This window comes from Hemiscyllium ocellatum, chromosome 7 (genome assembly GCF_020745735.1).
Source record: "Hemiscyllium ocellatum isolate sHemOce1 chromosome 7, sHemOce1.pat.X.cur, whole genome shotgun sequence".
NCBI classification, from domain to species: Eukaryota; Metazoa; Chordata; class Chondrichthyes; order Orectolobiformes; family Hemiscylliidae; genus Hemiscyllium; species Hemiscyllium ocellatum.
In genome coordinates this window covers 61,158,358-61,180,719 of record NC_083407.1, presented here as the reverse complement: position 1 = coordinate 61,180,719, position 22,362 = coordinate 61,158,358, and the positions used below count along the sequence as shown (strand labels likewise).

Below are 22,362 nucleotides of genomic sequence, written 5' to 3'. Positions count from 1 at the left end.
AAAGCAAGGTTCTACGATCTAGATCTGGTTGGATTTAAGCCAGATGTGGATGATTGTGAGTGGCAATATATTCATTATGCAATACAGATGTAAAGCTGGATTGTATATTCACACTAAAAATGTCTTAAAGCTGAAATTCATATGCTTCTTCTTTTAACAGAATTTTAAGGAAGTAATAACATTCTTCGGCTAGCATGTTTGAAATCTGAGGCACGAACCAAATCCTATGCTGTAATGTTACGATATTTTGTAATTTATTCCTCTGGATTTAAAAATTTGAAGCTGTAATTTAACCAGGGTGGGGATGCAAAATGTCTATGTCGTGGATTGGTCAGCCATTATAAAACCCTTCTGAAAATGCTGTATGGTGAGTTCATTAATACCTCTCCGACACACTTTGATTTTCAGAATGGTATGGTGACACTGTTTGCTTGTGAGTCCGAAAGAGTTTGCTAACTAGTGGAAAGTGAGAAAGTAATTTTCAAAAGTTTTATATTTTCATGAACCATAACAGTCTGGTGCATGTCAATGCACAGCAGTTATATTCAAAGCTGTAGTTTCCTTCCACCTCCAATCAGCTCTGGATAGAGGACTGCACTGAAGGAGGGAGACTGCCAATGCCCTTGGAAAACAGTATTTAATTAGGGCCATCGTGGTTTTAGATGGCTGCCTGACGTCCATGGAGTAGGATCCTCTTTATGTTCCCAGTATACCACTGAGTTAATCTTTAGAGAAGAGAAGGTATTGGAAAGCAGATCTGATATGGACCCACCTCTTTCTCTGGCCACTGTGTCTCCAAATATTTCTTCCCAAGCCTGGGATAATCCTACCTTTGGCCAAAATTCCAATCTGTTTCCTTCATCCTCAACAAGGGTGAAAATCACTCAAGTTCACAAAGCTGTTTAACAATTTTATGCTCCAAATAATATTTAACGTTGTCATGTTGCTGATGAATTTTCCAGGAGCAGATCTATTGGTTCTCTGCAGTCACACTTACCTTATCGCTGTCCATCGTATTCTGTGAGGTCCTTGATGCAATGGAAATAGTGTCTGGCTGACTGCTGCCATCTCCCTGACTATCCCCATCTTCTCCCATGTCCCTAGGGTAAGAGGAACATCACATTATTGAGTGATCACTCATTCACCCAAATATGTAGGGCCGAGTGTTTTAACTGGAGTGAAAGCCGTGCACACTGTGGAATAGTTCGAAGAAATATTGGAATGACAGAAAGAGACCCTTGGTTCATTGAACATCTGAGGGCAAATGTAGTAAGGAGAAAGAACAGAAGGATTTTTAGAGGCACAGGTGCTTAGGTTACCTGAAAATTCAAAACACAGTGGTAACAAAATAACATTCTCTCATGTACACCTTGTAATTGGGAATAGAAAGGAAATTACTGAGACGGTTAATGGTAAGTGTGGGGCAAACAGATAGATAAAAAAAATTACTATCTTTGTCAGTAACTGGGCCATTTCATGTCAAAAAAAAGGACATGACCATCAGAGATTGGCGGCATTTAAACAACAATTAAAATGTGCCTTGTTAGAAACAAAGTGCAGAATTTATCTTTGGTGAAAAGAGACTGAACCAGTGAGACAAAATCTGGTGGCATACCAAACAAAGCCATCTCTGACAGCCTTAGTGGAATAAAGATCTTAATTGCAGCAGGATCTCTCTGGGTCCCAAGCTCCAATGGAGTCATTAAAGGCTCACAGCTCTCTAGTACCAAAAGGAGAAGTGATAGCAAGTACCGAAACTGTATTCCAGCCCAGTCTGGGAGTGAGGTCATCTGGATCGATTAGATTAGATTAGATTACTCACAGTGTGGAAACAGGCCCCTCGGCCCAACAAGTCCACACCGACCGTCTGAAGAGCAACCCACCCAGACCCATTCTCCTACATTTACCCCTTCACCTAACACTATGGGCAATTTAGCATGGCCAATTCACCAAACCTGCACATCTTTGGACTGTGGGAGGAAACCGGAGCACCCAGAGGAAACCCACGCAGACACAAGGAGAATGTGCAAACTCCACACACACAGTTGCCTGAGGTGGGAATTGAACCCAGGTCTCTGGCGCTGTGAGGTAGCAGTGCTAACCACTGTGCCACCATGCCGCCCATCAGTAGAGAGGAGATGGGGGTCAATAGAAAAGCCTCCAGTAGACAACCCTCTTTCCATGGTCGAGATGAGACACCAAGGCACCCCACCAACATTCCCCCGCACCCCTCCACTCTCAAAAAGCCAGAGGTAAATCTGATTGGATGTGCAGTGTGGTTAGCCAAGACTGAAAGTCTTCACCTGACTCTGGGGATGAAGCCTGTTACTAGCTGCTTAAGGGACCTCAATTAACCTCTGGACAGGAAGACTATCCATGACTCTTCCTTTCTGATAGTGTCCCCACCTGATTATATGTCTCCACCCATCCTCCCAGCTTGCTTGGAGGAGAGAAGACAAACGTTTGCTTTAGAGTTTTCTATCAAGGATTAATTAGAGCAAATGGCTGAGAAAAGATTGGGAGAAGTATTAAGGGAATTGTGCTGGTAAAAAGAAGTTGGAATTTAATTGGAGTGCGCTTGTTCTGGAACAAGCATAAATTATATAAGCATTTCAAATTCTTGTAAACTGCCCATGTTATATGGCTAGGTTTATGAAAAGCCAGAAGTATGTATGTAGACTTTGCAGGTCAATGGTCCACTTAACTTTTAAGTTTTGCCAATCTATTTCAGCTACTGTTGTACTGTTGACCTGCTGGAGCATGCTGAGCCTTTATTTTGCCATAAATGTCTAATGGGTTAGTTTCATATAGAGTATTAGCAGTGAGGACACATGTTGTAGTTTCAGGTTTTAGGAGAATCATAACTTATTTATTGTATTGAATGGAACTGAATTGTTTGCATTCAACACTGCTCATTGGTCATTCTTCTGTCTACTATTCACTACATATGACCAAAGGACAGCCGTCTAACTTCAGATCTCATACTGTACTTATTCCTCTGCTCCAGAAAGTGTCAGTAACATGTTATTTTTCCAATCAGCTAAAGCAAGTTCTCTCAGTCAAACCTTGGGCTCATTGTATTACCCTTAAGTTTATGCAATGTGAACACATAGTATGGGATATAATGAATGCCTGCATATTGGGGCAGATTTCATTGTTTTATCCAAGTACTGATCCAAAAGAATAACAGCAACATTACTAAGCAATTAAGAATGTAGCTAAATATCATCTTCTTTAGGGCAATTAAGGCTGAGCAACAAAAGATGACCTTGCCAGGGACTGTCCCAACCCACAAATTGTAAAAATAATAAAAACTATAAATAATTTGAGACTACCTAAGCAATCTAGAATCTGACATGGTAAGTTGAACACATGGATAGTTGATGTCTCATTGCATTAGAAAATCCAGGAAAGGCAAAGCAAATTTTGAGTCCCTAATATAAGCTGACAATATATCAGGATTGAAAATCTTGGCACTCTTCAGGGGGACAGCAACCACAGAGTGATCATCAAATACAGAATAAGGACAATGGTCTCCATTTGATTCAGGAACAGCTGGTTCTTAGGAGCTGGTTGCAAACATGCAGAATGAATTGGATGAAACATGTAAATTGCTGAAACAATGGAGAGACATGAGACTTCATGTTTTGGGTTGAATGACCCAGCGATCCTTGTGGCACTCCACTGGTCACAGGCCTCCAGTCCAAACAACATCCTCCACCACCACCATCTGTTGTCTACTTTAAGCCAATTCTGTATTCAAATGGATCGTTCTCCCCATATTCAATGAGATCTAACCTTGCTAACCCATCTCCCATGATGAACCTTGCGATGATAGAAGATGGTAGAATCCCTCCAGTGTGGAAATAGGCCCTATGGCCCAGCAAGTCCACACCAACCCTCTAAACATTAACGCACCCAGAACTATTCTCCGACATTTACCCCTTACTAATATATCTGACCTACATATCCCTGAACAATATGGGCAATTTAGCATGGCAGATTCACCAAACTTACACATCTTTGGATTGTAGAAGGAAGCTGGAGCACTTGGAGGAAACCAATGCAGACAATGGGAGAATGTGCAAGCTCTACACGGACAGTCACCCACGGCTGGAATCAAACTTGGGTCTTTGACGCTGTGAGGCAACAGTGCTAACCACTGAGCCACTGTGCTGCTGTCAAACAACTTACTGAAGTCCACATAGATCACGTTTACCACTCTGCCCTCACCAATCCTCTTTGTTGCTTCTTCAAAAAACTCAATCAAGCTCGTGAGACATGATTTCCCACGCACAAAGTCATGCTGACTATCCCTAATCAGTCCTTCCCTTTCCAAATACATGTAAATCCTGTTCCTCAGGATTCCCTCCAACAACTTGCCCACCATCCATGTCAGGCTCACTGGTTTACAGTTCCCTGGTTTTTCCTTACCATCTTTCTTAAATAGTGTCATCACGTTAGCCAACCTCCAGTCTTCCAGCACTTCACCTGTGACTATTGATGATACAAATATCTCAGCAAGGGGCCCAGTAATCACTTCTCTAGGTTCCCAGAGAGTTCTAGGGTACACCTGATCAGTCCTGGGGATTTATCCACTTTTATGCAAGACATCCAGCACTTCCTTCTCTGTAATATCGATATTTTTCGAGATGTCATACTGCTTTTTGTCATTTATATAAAGGATTTGGATGTGAACATCGGAGGTATAGTTAGTAAGTTTGCAGATGACACCAAAATTGGAAGTGAAGTTGACAGTGAAATAGGTTACCTCAGAGTACAATGGGATCTTAATCAGATGGGCCAATGGGCTGAGGAGTGGCAGATCGAGTTTAATTTAGATAAATATGAGGTGCTGCATTTTGGAAAAGCAAATCAGAACAGGACTTATACACTTAATGGGAAGGTCCTCGGGAGTGTTACTGAACAAAGAGACCTTGGAGTGCAGATTCATAGTTCCTTGAAAGTGGAGCCACAGGTAAATAGGTTAGCGAAGAAGGTATTTGGTATGCTTTCCTCTATTGGTCAGAGTATTGAGTACAGGAGTAGGAAGGTCATGTTGTGGCTGTACAGGACATTGGTTAGGCCACTGTTGGAATATTGTTTACAATTCTGGTCTCCTTCGTATCAGAAGGGTGTTGAAAGGATTCAGGAAAGATTTACAAGAATGTTGCCAGGGTTGGAGGATTTGCGCTATAAGGCTGAATAGGCTGGGGCTGTTTTTCCTGGGGCATTGGAGGCTGAGGGGTGACCTTATAAAAGTTGATAAGATCATGAGGGGCATGGATATGATAAATAGACAAAGTCTTCTCCCTGGCGTGGGGAGTCCAGAAGTAGAGGACATAGGTTAGGGTGAGAGGGGAAAGATATAAAAGGGACCTAAGGGGCAACTTTTTCACACAGAGGGTGGTGCATGTATGAAATGAGCTGCCAGAGGAAATGGTGGAGGTTGTACAATTGCAACATTTAAAAGGTTTCTGGATGTGTATGTAAATAGGAAGGATTTCGAGGGATATAGACCAAGTGCTGGCAGATGGAACTGGATTAGGTCAGGATATCTGGTCAGCATTGACGAGTTGGACTGAAGGTCTGTTTCCATGTTGTACATCTCCATGACTCTATGACCCTACTTCAGAATGGAAGGCTCATTCAACCAAAATGTAACCTGATTTCTCTCTACAGATACTGCCAGACATGCTGAGCTTTTCCAGCAACTTTTATTTTTGTTTCTGATTTACAATATCTGCAGTTTTTTTGGTTTTTTGCTGAAACTATGACTGCTTGCATTTAATGCAGACAATTTAATACAGATAGATGTGAAATGCATCACCTCAGAAGAAAACAAAAGGTGAGATATAAAGAACATAAAAATAATTAATGATGTAATGAAACAGGTCCAGTGGTCTCAGTATACTTGGAACACCATTCTGTTAATTATGTATTAATTGTATGAAGTTGGTGGGCATTAACTCAACTTACTAGAAACCTTATAAATATACAGAGGTTGAAATGGTGGTTGTTAGGCCAGTATGGATATGCTTATTCTGCGTAACTTTGTAAAGGAAGTGCATAAAGATTTGTTCTTGTGATGAAGCTGCCTGTTAACAAGGTTATGCAATCCTTGGCTTTTTTTTCAGAGAGGTCTTAAACAAGGTGTTAGTGATTACAACACAGAAGGAAGAACCAGGTTCAGAGGATTCTAAAATTGTCAAAAATTGGGGAATTATTGAGTTACCTTCCAGAGGAAAATCGAAATGACCTGGCAGCGTTATTACTCTCACATGGGGAATAAATGGAAATAAGCTGGAAAATACTCACCTAATTATGCAGGATGTAGATATGCTGTTCTGATTCAGCAACATCCTTATAAGCATAGCCCTTTAAAGTTGGTACAAGTTCAAAAGGAAATTGAAAGCATGCTCCAAGATCAAAGTGAGTTACAGTGACTGGAGTTCATAAAGAAATGATGCCAAAACCAGACAGTACCCAATGGTTAAAAGTGAATTTGAAAAGCTACGTTACCTTCCTGGGCCATGTTACTGGACACAGACAAGTGGCCCCATGGGATGCAATCACAAAGGTAATTGGGGAATTTCCCTACCATTGACAAAATGAGCAGTACCTGGGACTGAGTGGATTTTATCGAAAATTTGTGCCAAATTTTATCAGTGTAGCTGCTCCACTACTGAATTGCTAAAGAAAGGCAAGAGGTTTCAGTGGACAGCGGGCTTTCTGAAGGCATTTGGCAGCCTGAACGCTTTGTTAACTACTGCCCCAGGATTAGTCACACCTAATTATGTAAAGCCATTCAAGGTGACTACAGACGCAAGAGATGTGGGTGTTGGTGCTGTGCTCTTGCAAGAAGGTGATGAGAAGACAGAAAGACCTATTGGGTATTTCTCCAGGGAGTTAAACATTCATCAGCAGAAATATTCAATGGTTGAGAGGGAGACTTTGAGCTTGGTGTTGGCATTACAACATTTCAGTGTTTATGTTACCAGTAACACATCTGAGACAATCATAAACACTGATCATAACCTATTGAAGTTTGTGGAGAAATCTAAGGACAAAAATTTAGATGGAGCTTGATGTTACAGCCATTCAATTTGAAAATTGTGCATGTGGCAGGATTAGAAAATGTGAATGCCGACACAATATCGAGACTTGAATGAGAAGTGGAGGCATTTGAGAACAGGAGTACAACAGACTGAAACGGAATGTAGTTGTGAATGTTTGCACGTTTATAGTCAATGTAATGCAAATGTGTGTGTTAGAGTATTAACAAATTTTTAAGGGGTTTTAAAATGAAGACATCTTTAGATATTGATGGTTCTTTTTTTAAGGGGGAGGTATGACAAAGCTGCACCTTTAACAAGGTAATGCAATCCTTGGCTTTTTTCTTCAGAGGGGTTGTAAATGAAACAGACTCTGAAAAGTCTGGAGGTTGAAGGGCTTTAGGGCCAAGTTGATGATAGCTAATACAGACCACCTCAGGCAGAAGGCTTTCAAGATTTTAATAAAACACTTGCACGATGAAAGGGGAGTGGCCAATTTTCCCAGCTCAGTTTTTCTCTGGTTTGGTTTTTTTTGCAATAGTGAAAAGAAAGGCTGCTGGACCCACAGAAGCAGGTCCAGGCTGGTACTCTTTCTCTAATTTCTGTACTTTAAGAACCTGTGTTTGATTTTTCCTTTTGTGCCAAGAGGTGTTTGTGAGGATTCGTGCAAGTATTTGGAACAACATCATTAAGCTGGGATAGTCTGTTGGGTTTTCTGATATTTGGCATTCTGATTTCTCCTGCTTGTGTTTTGTATGGTAATCTTGCATATAAATTCTGTTTTGTTTAAAACTAAGTGGTTTGATTCTCTCCTGGAATATCCACTTTATACCTGCTTAACACAACTAGCAAAGTTAGGGTCTGGGCTACCTTCTTGAAATGTTTTGAGGGGGTCTGGCCTGGTCCATAATTCTCTAATTCTGATTTTTCTCAAGTGACTTTTTGAGGTGTTTTTTGAAGAATAACAAATATGACAAACCACTGGCTTCAACAAAACAAGAACAATGCTGAACAATACAGTTAAAACAAACAGAAAAGGTTTAAACAGGTCCCTCGCTTAAATTGGTTTCAGCATAAATGAGACCACGCTTTGAGTATTGGGACCAATTCTGGCAATCAAGACATGAGAGTTTCACGTAACCAGGTTATGAAAGTGAGATGAAGATCCCTGTTTGTATTGTCAAAGTTCTGTGTTTTGTGAAAAAAAATTACAGGATTTCAACTTTGAAAGGAAGAGACTGAAAGATGATTTAATCAAGGTCTAAAAGCTAAATAATGGTAATAAAAATGAAAATTCAGAATATTACTTCAAATTAAATTGTGAGCTTGTATCCAATTGTCTTTCAAACTAGAAAAATGTGAACCTGGAACTGGTATCCAGAAGTCCTTCTTCACACAAACTGGTACAGAAAATGATTTTTAGATACAGAAGTATGGATTATACACTGGAATCATTTAATAACCTGATATCTCAATGTGGGGATAGACAGATGGCTCATGGAGCCATCCTGTCTTTCGGAATGGACACACTAAGGTTATTTTATGTTGTTCGATACATCACACAATCACAAGATAAATATTGATGAAAAATGCTATTTAGTTCAAACATTAGTTGCTATTATGGCATACATGGTTGCACAATACCAAGGAGAAACCTACCTTTTACTGTTATTCCTCTGTTTTGCTGGGGTTTTAGGTAGCTGAATAGGTTCTTTCAAAGCTCCCTTCAGGTGGATAGTTCTTTCCTGTATGACCTCCCGAATATTTTTGATCCAATCTTGTTTTGTTTCAATGTTTGAGGCCTAAAGAAAAGTACAGCATTGTTTAAAATACAGAGATTTAGACCAATGAATTCAGCAAGAAGGGTTCTCACTTCAATCACAGTAGTTGGGAAACTTAACTTCAATTAATTAAGTGAATTGGAGATTTAAAAAGCTAATATTAATCTTGGCAACTAGGAAGCTATAGGATTGTCATGAAAATATTTCTGGTTCACTTGTGTCCATTTGGGAAGGAAATCTGCTATCCTTACTTATTACTATCCATGTCTCCAGATCCATAACAACGTTGATGATTCTTAACTGCCCTCTGAAGTGACCTAGTAAGTTAGTCAGTTGAATGAAAACTGCTCTAAGAGCAATTAGAGTTGAGCAATAAATGCTGGCCTTGCCAGCAACAGCTCCATCCCTTGAATGATTAAAAATATACTTATACTAAAGCTGCTTTTATGTCGTTCTTGTGCAGCAGGTGATAACTGAACCTAAACATTATTGTTTTAAGATCAGTGGCCAGCAAAGACCTTTTGTATCGCCTTATTAGATTTTAATCATTGTTACTGGTCATTTGGCCACCAATAAACAGAGTTTTCTGAAACTAACAAGAAATCGACTGTTGGGAATAAATGGGATATTTTTCATTTGGTAAGCTTTAAGTAGTAGTGTGTCAAAGGATCAGCTGTATTAATGACTTGGATGAAGTGGCTCAGTTATTGTAACTGAATTTGCTGAAGATATAAATATATGTAGGAATGCAAGTTGTAAGCAGGGTACAAAGAGTCTGTAAAGAAAAATAGATAGGTTTCATGAGTGGGCAAAAATGTGGCACATGGAGTATAATGTGGGGAAATGAGAGGTTGTCTATTTTGATGAGAACAGAAAAGCAGAATAGTATTCAAATGGAGAGAAACTGCAAAAGGCTGTAGTTATGGAAGGATGTGAGAGTTCTTGTGCATGAATCATAAAGGATTATCACACAGCTCTGGTCAGTAATTAAGAAGGCAAATGAAATGTTGGGCTTTATTGCATGGAGAAGGATTACAAAAGTAGACAAGTCTTGCGATAACTGGACAGGATATTGGTGGGATCACACCTGGAGGACTGCAAACAACTTGAGTGTCTTTATTGAAAGAGGCATATATTTGCATTATAATCAGTTCAAAGATGATTTACTGGGTTCATTCCTGGGATGAAGGAATTCCAGGTTGTCTCATGAGAAAATGTTGAACAGGTTGGGCTTATCCCCATTGAAGTCCAGCAGAATGAGAGGTGATCTTATTGAAATATATAAAATTCTGATGGGCACTTGATAGGGTGGATGCTGGGAGAATGTTTCCCTTCCTGGTATCTCTGGAACCAGGGAAAACAGCTTCAAAATAAGGGGTTTGTTGTTTAAGGCAGAGATGAGGAAAACTTTCTTCTCTCATAGGGTCACAAGAATTCTCTATGTCCGAGAGCAATAGAGATTGAGTCATTGAATGCATTTATACAGATATAGGGGTTGTAGAGGTCTACAGCACAGAAAAAGGCCCTATGGTCCATTGAATCTGTGCCGGTCAGAAACAGCCACCTAACTATTCTAAAGGGTGAGCTAGACAGACATTTGATCCATAAGTGAAGTAAGTGTGAAGGGGACCTGGCAGAAAGGTGGAGTCAACGCCACAATCAGATCAGTCATAATGTTACTGGATGGCAGAGTAGAATCGAGGAGACAACAGGCCGACTTCTGCAAATATTGCTAATGATCCAAACAACAGCACTGGCATGTGAGGTGAATTTGCTGTCAGTATCATTATTTTGAATAGGTACAACACCCAAGCTGCAACCTGCACAAATCACGAAAACCTACTTTGCAGTCAGTCCTTGGGAAGATCAGCTCCTAATTCTTTAGCTTGAACAAGATCCAATCAGTGACACAAAGCAGGTTAGAGTTTTCACAAATGACACAGGTGAAGTAGGGAGCATTGCAAAGAAAACAAATGCATTTCATTTTTTCTGAAAAGTTAGGGCTAAATGCAAAACGTTATTTATTTTCATTCAAAAAATGAGTTTTCAGATTAAATAAGATTACCTTTAGGACAGTCTTGTTGTCTGAAGAAGGCGTTCGGCCAACCCACAAGGCAAATTTGCAAGGATCACCTTCCACATGCTCTGTTACCCCTAACTCTGATGTCTGCAAATTAAAGGAGATGACAGGAATGTATAACTAAATGAATTCTCATAGCTATCTCTTCTACATCATTGGAATAAAAGGGAATTTCCAGCAAATACTGGATACAGACAAGCATACAATGTTCTCCATATGTTTGTTCTGCTGCTGCTCCGAACAAAGTCTGAAAAAAAGATTGTTTACACGAAATCTGGATGTGCAATCCGTCCATATCCATTATTCTCGAAAATGCACAAACTACTTTCCAGGGTCTTCCAACAGACATTTGGAATGCAAGCACACAGATGAATTAGATCAGCTCAGCTCATTTGTGGGGCCAATAGTAACTGGGCACTCAGCTCTAGTGGCAGAGTGGTAGTGTCTCTACCTCTGAGCCATGATGCCCGGGTTCAAGTCTCATCTACTCCAGAGTTGTTTAATAATTTCTCCAAACAGTCGATTAGAAAACTTGGGATTGGATACTTTGGGGGGGATGACTTACCGGGGGTAAGCCATGAGGTTACAGGTCTCTGGCACAGAGTCTGTTCCTGTTGCTCAGAAGGGAAGGGGGTAGATTAGTAGAATATCAGTCACTGGGGACTCCATAGTTAGGGGGACAGATAGGAGATTCTATAGGAACAAGTGGAACTCGCGGTCGTTGTGTTGCCTCCCAGGAGCCAGGGTTCTTGATGTCTCAGATCATGTTTTTGGAATCCTTGTGGGGGAGGGGGACCTGCCCCAAGTCATGTTCTGGGGTAGGTAGGACCTCTAAAACAGGATGGTCTACACCTGGACCAGAGGGGTACCAATATGCTGGGGAGCAGGGGGAAATTTGATAATGCTCTTTGGGAGGGTTTAAACTAACCCAGCAGGGGGATAGGAACCTAAATTATGGTTCCAGTGTCTAGGAGGTTAAGAGTAGCGAGATCAGAAATAAGGTTTCAAGGTCGTAAGAGTTCACCAGCAAGTAGGAAGGTGGTTTGAAGTGTGCCTACTTCAACACCAGGAACATCTGGAATAAGGTGGGTGAACTTGCAACATGCATTGGTACCTGGGACTTCGATATTGTGGCCATGTTGGAGACATGGATAGAGAAGGGACAGGAATGATTGTTGCAGGTTCTGTGATTTAGATGTTTCAGTAAAGACAGAGAAGATGTTAAAAGATGAGGAGGTGTGGCATTGTTAGTCAAGAACAATATTACGATCGCAGAAAGGACGTTTGAGGACTTGTCTACTGAGGTAGAGTGAGCTGAGGTTAGAAACAGGAAAGGAGAGAGTTTTCCTATTGGGAGCTTTCTATAGGCCCCCAAATAGTTTGAGAGATGTAGAGGAAAGGATTTTGAATAGGAGCGAGAGTAACCACGTAAAAGTTATGGCGGCCTTTAACTTTCCAAATATTGACTGGAAATACTATAGTTTGAGCACTTTAGATGGGTCAGTTTTTGTCCAATGTATACAGAAGGGTTCCTGGCACAGTATGCAGACAAGCGAACAATGGGCAAGGCCACATTGGATTTGGTACTGGGTAATCAACCTGGCCAGGTGTTAAATTTGGAGGTAGGTGAGCACTTTGGTGATAGTGACCACAATTCGGTTATGTTTACTTTAGGGATGGAAGAGGATAGGTATGTAATGCAGGGCAAGAGTTATAGCTGGGGGAAAGGCAATTATGATGCAATTAGGCAAGATTTAGGATGCATAGGATGGGGAAGGAAACTACAAGGGATGGGCACAATTGAAATGTGGACCTTATTCAAGGAACGATTACTGCGTTTCCTTGATAAGTATGTACCTCTCAGGCAGGGGCAAGAGTTCGAGCGAGGGAGCCATAGTTTACTAAAGAAGTTGAATCTATTGTCAAGAGGAAGAAGCAGGCTTATATTAGGATGAGATGTGATGGCTCAGTTAAGGTGCTTGACAGTCACAAGTTAGCCAGGAAAGACCTAACAAGAGACCTAAGAGGAGCCAGGAGGGGACATGAGAAGTCATTGGCAGATAGGATCAAGGCAAATCCTAAAGCTCCCTACAGGTATATCAGAAATATAAGAATGACTAGAGAAAGATTAGACCCAATCAAGGACAGTAGCGGGAAGTTGTGCATTGAGTCCGAAGAGATGGGGGAAGCGCGAAATGAATATTTTTTGTCAGTATTCACATTGGCAAAAGACAATGTTGCAGTGGAGAATACTGAGATGCAGGCTACTAAACTAGACAGGATTGAGGTTCACAAGGAGGAGGCAACTTTGGAAAGTATGAAATTAGATAAGTCCCCTAGGCCAGATTGGATTTATCCTAGGATTCCCTTGGAAGCCAGGGAGGAGATTGCAGAGCCTTTGGCTTTGAGCTTTATCTAGATTAGATTATATTCCCTGCAGTGTGGAAACAGGTCATTCAGCCCAACAAGTCCATACTGACCCTCCGAAGAGTAACCCACCCAGACTTATTTCCCCTCTTTATCCCTGACTAATGCACGTAACACTATGGGCAATTATTGTCTACAGGAATAATGCCAGAAGACTGGAGGATAGCAAATGGTGTCCCCCTGTTCAAGGGGAATAGAGACAATCCTGGTAATTATAGACCAGAAGTCTTACTTCTGGTAAGGGTTAAGTGTTGGAAAAGGTTATAAGAGATAGGATTTATAATCATCTGGAGAGGAATAAGTTGATCAAGAATAGTCAACACAGTTTTCTGAAGGATAGGTTGTGCTTCACAAATCTTGTTGAGTTCTTTGAGAAGGTGATCAAACAGGTGGACAAGGGTAAAGCATTTGATGCGGTGTATATAGATTTCAGTAAGACATTTGATAAGTTTCCCCATGGTAGGCTATTGCAGAAAATATGGAGGCATGGGGTTGAGGGTGATTTCGCAGTTTGGATCAGAAATTGGCGAGCTGAAAGAAGACAGAGGGTGGTGGTTGATGGGAAATGTTCATCCTGGAGTTCAGTTACTAGTGGGGTTCCGCACATAAAATGACCTAGATGAGGGCACAGAAGGATGGGTTAGTAAATTTGTGGATGACACTAAGGTCGGAGTTATGGACAGTGCTGAAGGATGTTGAAGGTTACAGAGAGACATAGATAAGCTGCAGAGCTTGGCTGACAGGTGGCAAATTGAGTTTCATGAGGAAAAGTGTGAGGTGATTCACTTTGGAAGGAGCAACAGAAATAAAGAGTACTGGGCTAACGATAAGATTCTTGGTAGTGTAGATGAGCAGCGACGTTTCGGTGTCCATGTTCATAGATCCCTGAAAGTTGCCACTCAGGGTTTCAAAGAAGGCATATGGGGTGTTAGCTTTCATTGTTAGAGGGATTGATTTTTGGAACCACAAGGTCATGCTGCAGCTGGAAGAAACTCTGCTGCAGCCGCACTTGGAATATTGCATATAGTCCTGTTCACTGCATTATAGGAAGGATATAGAAGCTTTGGAAAGGGTTTAGAGGAGATTTACTAGGATGTTGCCTGGTATGGAGGGAAGGTCTTATGAGGAAAGGCTGAGGAATTTGAGGCTGTTTTCATTAGAGAGAAGGTTGAGAGGTGACTTAATTGAGACATATAAGATAATGAGAGGATTAGTTAGGGTGGACAGTGAGAGCCTTTTTCCTCAGATGGCAATGGCTAGCATGAGGGGACGTAGCTTTAAATTGAGGGGTGATAGATATAGGACAGATGTCAGAGGTAGTTTCATTACTCAGAGAGTAGTGGGGGTATTGAGCACACTGCCTGTAACAGTACTGGACTCGCCCACCTTAAGGGCATTTAAATGGTCATTGGATAAACATATGGATGAAAATGGAATAGTGTAGGATAGATAGGCTTCAGATTGTTTCCACAGGTTGGCGCAACATCAAGGGCTGAAGGGCCTGTATTGCGCTGTAATGTTCTATGTTCTATGTTCCAAAATATCTATGAGGCCATGCATAGGGGTCTATCATAGGGGTCATGTGGTACTGTGGTGGTGGCAAGTCATCCCTGCACCAGTGGTGTGTTGAAACCTGTCTGAGCAGGTTGATTAAAAGTATCACAAGCATACACATCTAATGGCAACTTGCAAGTTCCACAACAATCTGGCTCGATGAGTTTGGATCTTGACAGTAAGAAGCATTTGTATTTAGATTGCTGCAAATGTGGGGGAATCTCTGCAACACATTGATGCCATTCTATTGAAATAGGCGTATCTGTTAGCAATAATGACAATGTGGTTGTTGATTTGTTATTAAACTTTTGTTGTACTAGATTTCATGCAGATACAGGCACTTTTCCAATTCAAAGCTATTCATCTTGTATTTGATAACTGTTCACCTTTTGTCATGACACTGCAAAGCATGGAAGTGCTTGTAGTAAAGCAAAGAGAAAGTTCTCCAGTCTGTTAAGCTTCATTCATCAAACAAACATGTCTGCGGTGAAATGGATACCTGGATTGTGTGCAGCAACAGATAACAGTCCATGCTACCAACTGCTGCGCTTTGGGACTAATAAGACTGGCAGTAAATGAAGTAGCAGAGAGATCAGTGCGCAAGGGGAAGTGTAGTTCTGGTCACCATAAACCAGATATTAAAGAGATTTTACTAATACACAACCAGGATACATAAAATTAAACAGTGAATACTAAAAACATGTAGCAGGTCAGACAGCATCTGAGAGACTGATTAACGTTTTAAGTAAAAAATGAGGTCTGCAGATGCTGGAGATCACAGCTGCAAATGTGTTGCTGGTCAAAGCACAGCAGGTTAGGCAGCATCTCAGGAATAGAGAATTCGACGTTTCGAGCATAAGCCCTTCATCAGGAATAAGAGAGAGAGAGCCAAGCAGGCTGAGATAAAAGGTAGGGAGGAGGGACTAGGGGGAGGGGCGATGGAGGTGGGATAGGTGGAAGGAGGTCAAGGTGAGGGTGATAGGCCGGAGTGGGGTGGGGGCGGAGAGGTCAGGAAGAGGATTGCAGGTTAGGAGGGCGGTGCTGAGTTGAGGGAACGTTTTAAGTGTCAATCCTTCATCAAAATTGAATAATATTATTGATCAACAACACACAAGGTTCAGAAGAAAGGAAAGTGTGATGGAATAAACTGCATATACAACTTATAAATAAACAGAATATCCGATATAATGCTTAAATGGTGAAAAGGTGCCGACAACTTTGCTCAGAGGGAGAGTCCTCACCATTGCTCCCCCTAACTCCTGTTTGCTGTATGCCATCAGCTTGTTGCACTGCACTGTCCCTTTCCAACTAAACCACAGATATGCATGCACACATCAACGTTGGTCATTTCTAATTTCAGCATGGTCATGCATTCACATTGTTCAGAAGGAATATTGGCCGTCAGCCCACACACTGGTCCATATGTGCTGTGTGACATGGAAAGCTAAAGATTCTGAAACTGCTGCAAATAAGGTCAATATAAATTGAAACAATATAAATATAAATTGAATAGATTAAGAACTGCACTCACTAGTAACTTGTGCTTGTAAACGTATTTACTGTGTCCTGAAGAATCCTTAATCTCCTTACTAAATACCAAGGATAATTCAAAGAGAAACAAATGCCGTTCCCGTCCTTTACGAATAAGAGATTTGGGATCCCATACTTGGAAGGTGTCTTGAAGGATGAGTTCACCTTGAACATCAAAGTTTTCATCGAATCCTGAGTATAGATTTAAGATGAGAAAATATTAATGCTGTTAATGGCAAATTTGCAAACTCATTTCTGTGACCCTCTAGCAATAATAGTCATTAATATTATTCAACTGGTACAGGTATTGTCTTTGGCACATACTTTTGTATATGCATGTATTCATCCTGAGGAGTGTATGCATGGACAGTCCCTTGCCAATGGCACTTCCTGTTTTCACAGGGGTGGGATTGGGGCCAATGTATACATTTACATTTCACAGAGTTAGCTGGTCATTTAAATCATTAAATTGCCTCCACTGAAGTGGGGCAAAGTCTACAGAGTAGGCCCTTTAACACTTAGCTTGATGTTTGTAATTTGAGAGTCAGAGAAAAGCTATGGCACAGAAAAAGGCCATTCAGCTTTTTGCACCTACACCTGAATTTCTTTGGAAAGTCAAATTTAGTGGAGAATGGTGCCCTATTTTATTCATTGACCAGAGGACTTCCATTTCTGAATTGCGGATGCATGACTGATTTCATATCCACCTATTATCACAGTAGGGTGCCCGTGATTTCAGTTTCGTTGACAGCCAGATATGGTTATTGACTCTCTAATTTAGGGCTATGAATTCCAATGCTGGTCTTTATAAAAGATTCTGCACTTGCTGAAATATTTCTTGTTAGAAGCCTTTCTTTAGTTGAAGCGATATCAATCTAGTAGATGTGTTTTATGAATGAGGGATTTTTTTCAATATAATAAAGACTCCAGTAGACACTTAGAATTGTAAAGGGCACATCTTTTCATTTCCTTTATTTTTTGAGGATGAAAAGGGAAGATGCTGCTTTAAACCAAGGAGGCTGTGCAAAATGATGGCTACAGTTTTACAAATCACAGCACATTGTAAACTGTTGCATTTTCCTGTAACAGTGAGAGACAAAGAATCAGACAGCATCAAGCTGAGGGGTTTTGAATGAAAGGAAAACCACCTGACAACAATACTATGGCTTGCGTGGGTTAATGCTGTAGAGAACCACTTTGCTTGCAAATAGAAATCATAAAATGGCCTTTGCAGTGATATGTACTTCTTGTCAGATGTGGGAGTTTAAAGAGAGTTTAAGGGTTACCTGTGGATTATATCTGCCATAAATGCTGTTGGATGCGAATCTTATCAGATCGAGTGGATTGGTTGGAGAGACAAATAGAGGCAATGAGGAATTTGCAGCAGTATGTAATAGATGGCAGTTATAGGAAGGGGGGAAAGTCTCAGATATAGTCACATAGATGGGTTAACTCCAGGAAGGGTAAGAGAGGTAGGCACCTAGGGCAGGAGTCTTTTGTGGACATACCCGTTTCAAACAGGTATGCTGTTTTGGAAAATGTAGGGGGTGATGGATTCTCAGGGGAACATAGCACGGACAGCCAAGTTTCTGGCATAGAGACTGGCTCTAATGCAATGAGGGGTATGTCGGCTTCCAAGAAATCAACTGTGTTAGGGATTCTGTAGTTCAAGGTACAGACAGATGTTTCTGTGGCCAGCAGAGAAAAAGCAGAATGGTGTGTTGTTATCCTGGTGCTAGGATCAAGGATGTCGCAGAGAGGGTGCAGAATGTTCTCACGGGGGAGGGGGGAGAGGGGCCAGCAAGAGGTCATTGCCCACATTGGAACCAACGATATAGGAAGGGAAAACGTTGAGATTCTAAAGGAAGATTACAGAGAGTTAGGCAGAAATTTAAAAAAGAGGTCCTCAGGACTTACACACTCAAGGGTAGACAAGTTAGGACTAGCAAATTAAACTGCATTTATTTCAATGCAAGGGGCCTAATAGGGAAGGCAGATGAACTCAGGGAATGGTTAGGAACATGGGACTGGGATATCATAGCAATTACAGAAACATGGCTCAGGGATGGGCAGGACTGGCAGCTTAATGTTCCAGGACACTGTTAACCGGTTTGCCTTACCAAAATTAAACTACATTTGCCACTCCATAGCACATTGGCCCACCTGATCAAGTGCCCATTGTACTCAGAGATAACCTTTTTCACTCTTCACTCAATTTTTGGTGTCTTCTATAAATTTACCTCCATTTTTGGTGTCATCTGTAAATTTACTAACCATAGTTCTCAGAGGATGGTGCATGTATAGAACAGGCTGCCAGAGGAGGTGGTACAATTGCAACATTTAAAAGCCACCTGGATGGATATATGAATAGGTAGAGTTTAGAGGGAGATGGGCCAAATGCTGGCAAATGGGACTAGATCAGTTTAGCATATCTGGTTGGCACAGATGAGTTGGACTGAAGAGTCTGTTTCTGTGCTGTGCAACTCTATGACTCAATGTAGGAGTCATGGCAATGGTCAAGGTAACAGGCACACATCTCCTGGAAGTGGTAACAGTGATTACAGATTACCTGAACATAATGGACTGAAACTCTTCCTGTTGATAAATTCTGCCCCAGTGTGTTGGAGCCCTCTGAGTGCCATTTGGGTTCAGTCGATAGAACCCTGCACCTGGGAGAAGCCAGCTATTATTCTGAATCACATTGTCCAGGCTACAGCACTGACCCCATCGTGGGAAATTAAATAAACCTTTGTAACCTTGCACGGATGGCATTTGTCATTGTTCTGATGAAGTTGTAGTGCACAACTGAGAGATCCCATACAGCTCACTGATCACTCTCTGGAAGGAGTCAGTTGCAAACAAATTCAAAGCGGCTTTCACAGCCATCAGGAGAAGATGGTGTCTTAGTCCTGCAGCCCTCAGGTCTTGGTCCAGGAGCTGGTATAACTGCCTCAAGTGTCTCGGGGGAGATGGAACCTTCATAGCCATGTGTCTCGCTCATTTCCAGGAAATGGATCAACATGAAAAGCTCAGGCTCTTGCACAGCTGCAATGCATCCTGAGGAAACAGAAACATCAACCTCTCCCTGAGCCAGGTGCTGCTCAGTCTCAGCACTGACGTTCTGCTACTTCTGCTTTTGGCCCTGGTCCTCCTATATTCTCAGGAAGGCGACTGGATCATTCAGCTCAGCCTCAGCATGTACACCAATATGGTGAAGGTGCCACTCCAGCTGAGTGGTCAACACAGTATGTCAAAAAGGAATGTTTCAGTACATTGAGTAGAATCCATTGTAATACTGAACAAGATGGATGATGAAGAGATTGTCTCTGCCTGCTCCAGCACCCCTGCAGGTTTTACCAGTCATGGGTCACTTTTGGTCAGAATTTGCCTCTTTTTAAGTTATTGGCAACTCAACTTAGTGGCAATATTCTATTTGCAAGAACCAATGATATAGTGTAACTTGTCTTTGACCATTATTTGAACATTAAATGTGTTCACTTTGCATGTACTGTACACGGACACTAAAATGATTTCAAATTAAACATAGATGCATTTTAGCAATTTTCTCATCAACGTTCTAGTGTCTATGATGTGGAGGAGCTGGTGTTGGACTGGGGTAGACAAAGCTAAAAATCACACAACAACAGGTTATTGTCCAATAGTTTTATTTGGAAGCACTGGCTTTTGGAGTGCTGCTCAACCACCTAATCAAAGAGCAGCGCTCTGAAAGCTAGTGCTTCCAAATAAACCTGTTAGACTATAACCTGGTGTTGTATGATTTTTAACTTTCTAATGTCTATGTAGACATGAATGCTGCACTTCCACTTATCAAATTGATACTGACTCTGCTTACGCTGGATATTGTCAAAGCCATTTCCCTGTTGCGGTCCGTGTTTAATGAAGAGTAAGTGATGGCAAAGAACCCAACGCATAGTAGATTCCTTCACCACCTCGTTGCCAGATACTGGGTGAAGCGGCATGGTAAATTTATGGGCAAATGTTGACACGCAGAGGGTATGGATTCACATTTTTTTTTTGGGTTTCCCCACTAGTTTAAATGCCAGCCAAAATTCACGATCTGAACTTAATTTTGAAGAATTGTTACTTGAGTGAGGTGCTATCTCTGGTTCCCAGGTTTCAGGAGCTGGAAAGGTGGGGAGAAAAGTGGCAGAATATGAATATTCAAGGCTGAGTTGGATAGATTTGAATCAGTAAAGGAGTCAAGGATAAGGCAAAAAGGTGGAGCAGAGCTTAATCAGATCAGCAATGATCTCATTGAATGGCAGAGCAGATTTGATAAGCTAAGTAGCCTACTTGTGCTCCAATAATCAAATATGCTCCTATTGCGCATGGACTTAGGTTAAAGGAGTCAGATAGCTAGAAATGTAAAAAATGCAGAAAATGCCTCAAAACATCAGGTCCAGGAACAGCAGAAATAGAAAAGCTCTTCACATTTGAAGGACAGAAATTCAAAAGTCCTCCTTAGGAGATGCTGGCACTGATGGACCTGGGATTTCTGGCATTTTTTTTTTGTTTAGTTCCCATTTCCTGCACTTACAGACTGTCCCTTTGGTTAGTACCAAGACTGAGTTGTTGAGAGGTCAATATCCTTCAGCTGTCAGCAAATCAGCTAGTCTGAGAGACTAGTCTTCCTGGGGTCGGACTATGCAGGTTTTTCATTAAATTTTAGCTCCATTTAGATTTTTATTCTATACTGAAAAAAAAACTACATAGAAATAGCAAAGAATTTTGTAGATATTGCAGAGGAGAATTTTAAAAATTTATTTCTGGGCATCACTGGCTGGGCCACCATTTATCATCAATCCCTAATTGCCCTTGAGAAGTTAGTGATAAGGACCATTTACCTTTGTGTTCAGTATTACTCCAGCCAGAAAGTAGCACAAGATTTTGACATGCCACCAAAGTTAAAAATGTACACTTTGGCAGACAAAAATGTCATTATTATTGATCATATCAGAAACAATTGAAAACAAAAATAATAACATTGGCATCTAATCTAGAAAGACTGTTTTTTGGTCAGATCTGCTCCAACTAATGAGCTTAATCTGATCTTTAGTCATGGTGGATCATTCATTATTCTGTGCAATTCACAGCACAAAATTCAACTTGATGATAATTACATAGCTTGGGGTGGCACGGGTGGCTCAGTGGTTAGCACTGGGACCTGGGTTCAATTCCCACCTCGGTCAATGTCTGTGTGGAGTTTGCACTTTCTCCCCGTGCCTCCGTGGGTTTCTTCCAGGTACTCCAGTTTCCTCCCAACTGGCCAAAGATGTGCAGTTAGGTGAATTGGCCATGCTAAATTGCCCGTAGTGTAGGTGCATTAGTCAGGGGTGAATGTAGGGGAATGGGTCTGGGTGGGTTGCTCTTCGGAGGGTCGGTGTGGATTTGTTGGGTCAAAGGGCCTGCTTCCACACTGTAGTGAATAGTAGCTTGTCCCACTTTTACATAGTCTGAATATCTCCAAATTGCCCAGGTGCATGTTTTGTGCAAAGATTAATTAAAGATTAATCTGAAAATCAAATTAATTGAAAACCAGGTTTAATAAATACTAATTTTACTAGATCTATAATAAAATTGTAAGAAATGGATACATTTTAACTGTACAAGTAAAAAATATAGCACTGATTTAAATTTGGAATTTGTAGCAATGTTTTCTTTTTTTAAACTTACACAGATTTATGATTTGAATTATTAAAATAAAGATATGATCAAAAATGGATAGAGTTTGGTCAGTTGGAAAGAAATACTGATGTTAAAAATGTCAAATCCAAACCTACGTTGACTTATACAAATAAGAGTTCCCAAGAGAAGGACGGTTTATTTAAATATTTCAATGAGGCTGCTATTTCAGTCAGGCTGATAGGTTGATGGGCTTGGCCTTTTAAATTTTTAGCATTTAAATAAATATATA

At 41.0% G+C, this 22,362-nt stretch overlaps 1 protein-coding gene across 4 annotated transcripts in view; it reads right to left on the bottom strand.

Annotated features, from left to right (window-relative positions):
- kalrna (kalirin RhoGEF kinase a) overlaps positions 1-22,362 on the bottom strand; it is a 744,968-nt gene that overhangs the window by 219,603 nt on the left and 503,003 nt on the right. For all 4 annotated transcript variants that reach the window (XM_060827256.1, XM_060827251.1, XM_060827252.1 and 1 more), the window contains 4 exons: positions 16,429-16,619; positions 10,902-11,003; positions 8,715-8,857; positions 998-1,100 (listed from right to left, as the gene is read on the bottom strand). In XM_060827256.1, the coding sequence (XP_060683239.1) occupies positions 998-1,100; positions 8,715-8,857; positions 10,902-11,003; positions 16,429-16,619 (539 nt within the window). The remainder of the gene's footprint in view (positions 1-997; positions 1,101-8,714; positions 8,858-10,901; positions 11,004-16,428; positions 16,620-22,362) is intronic.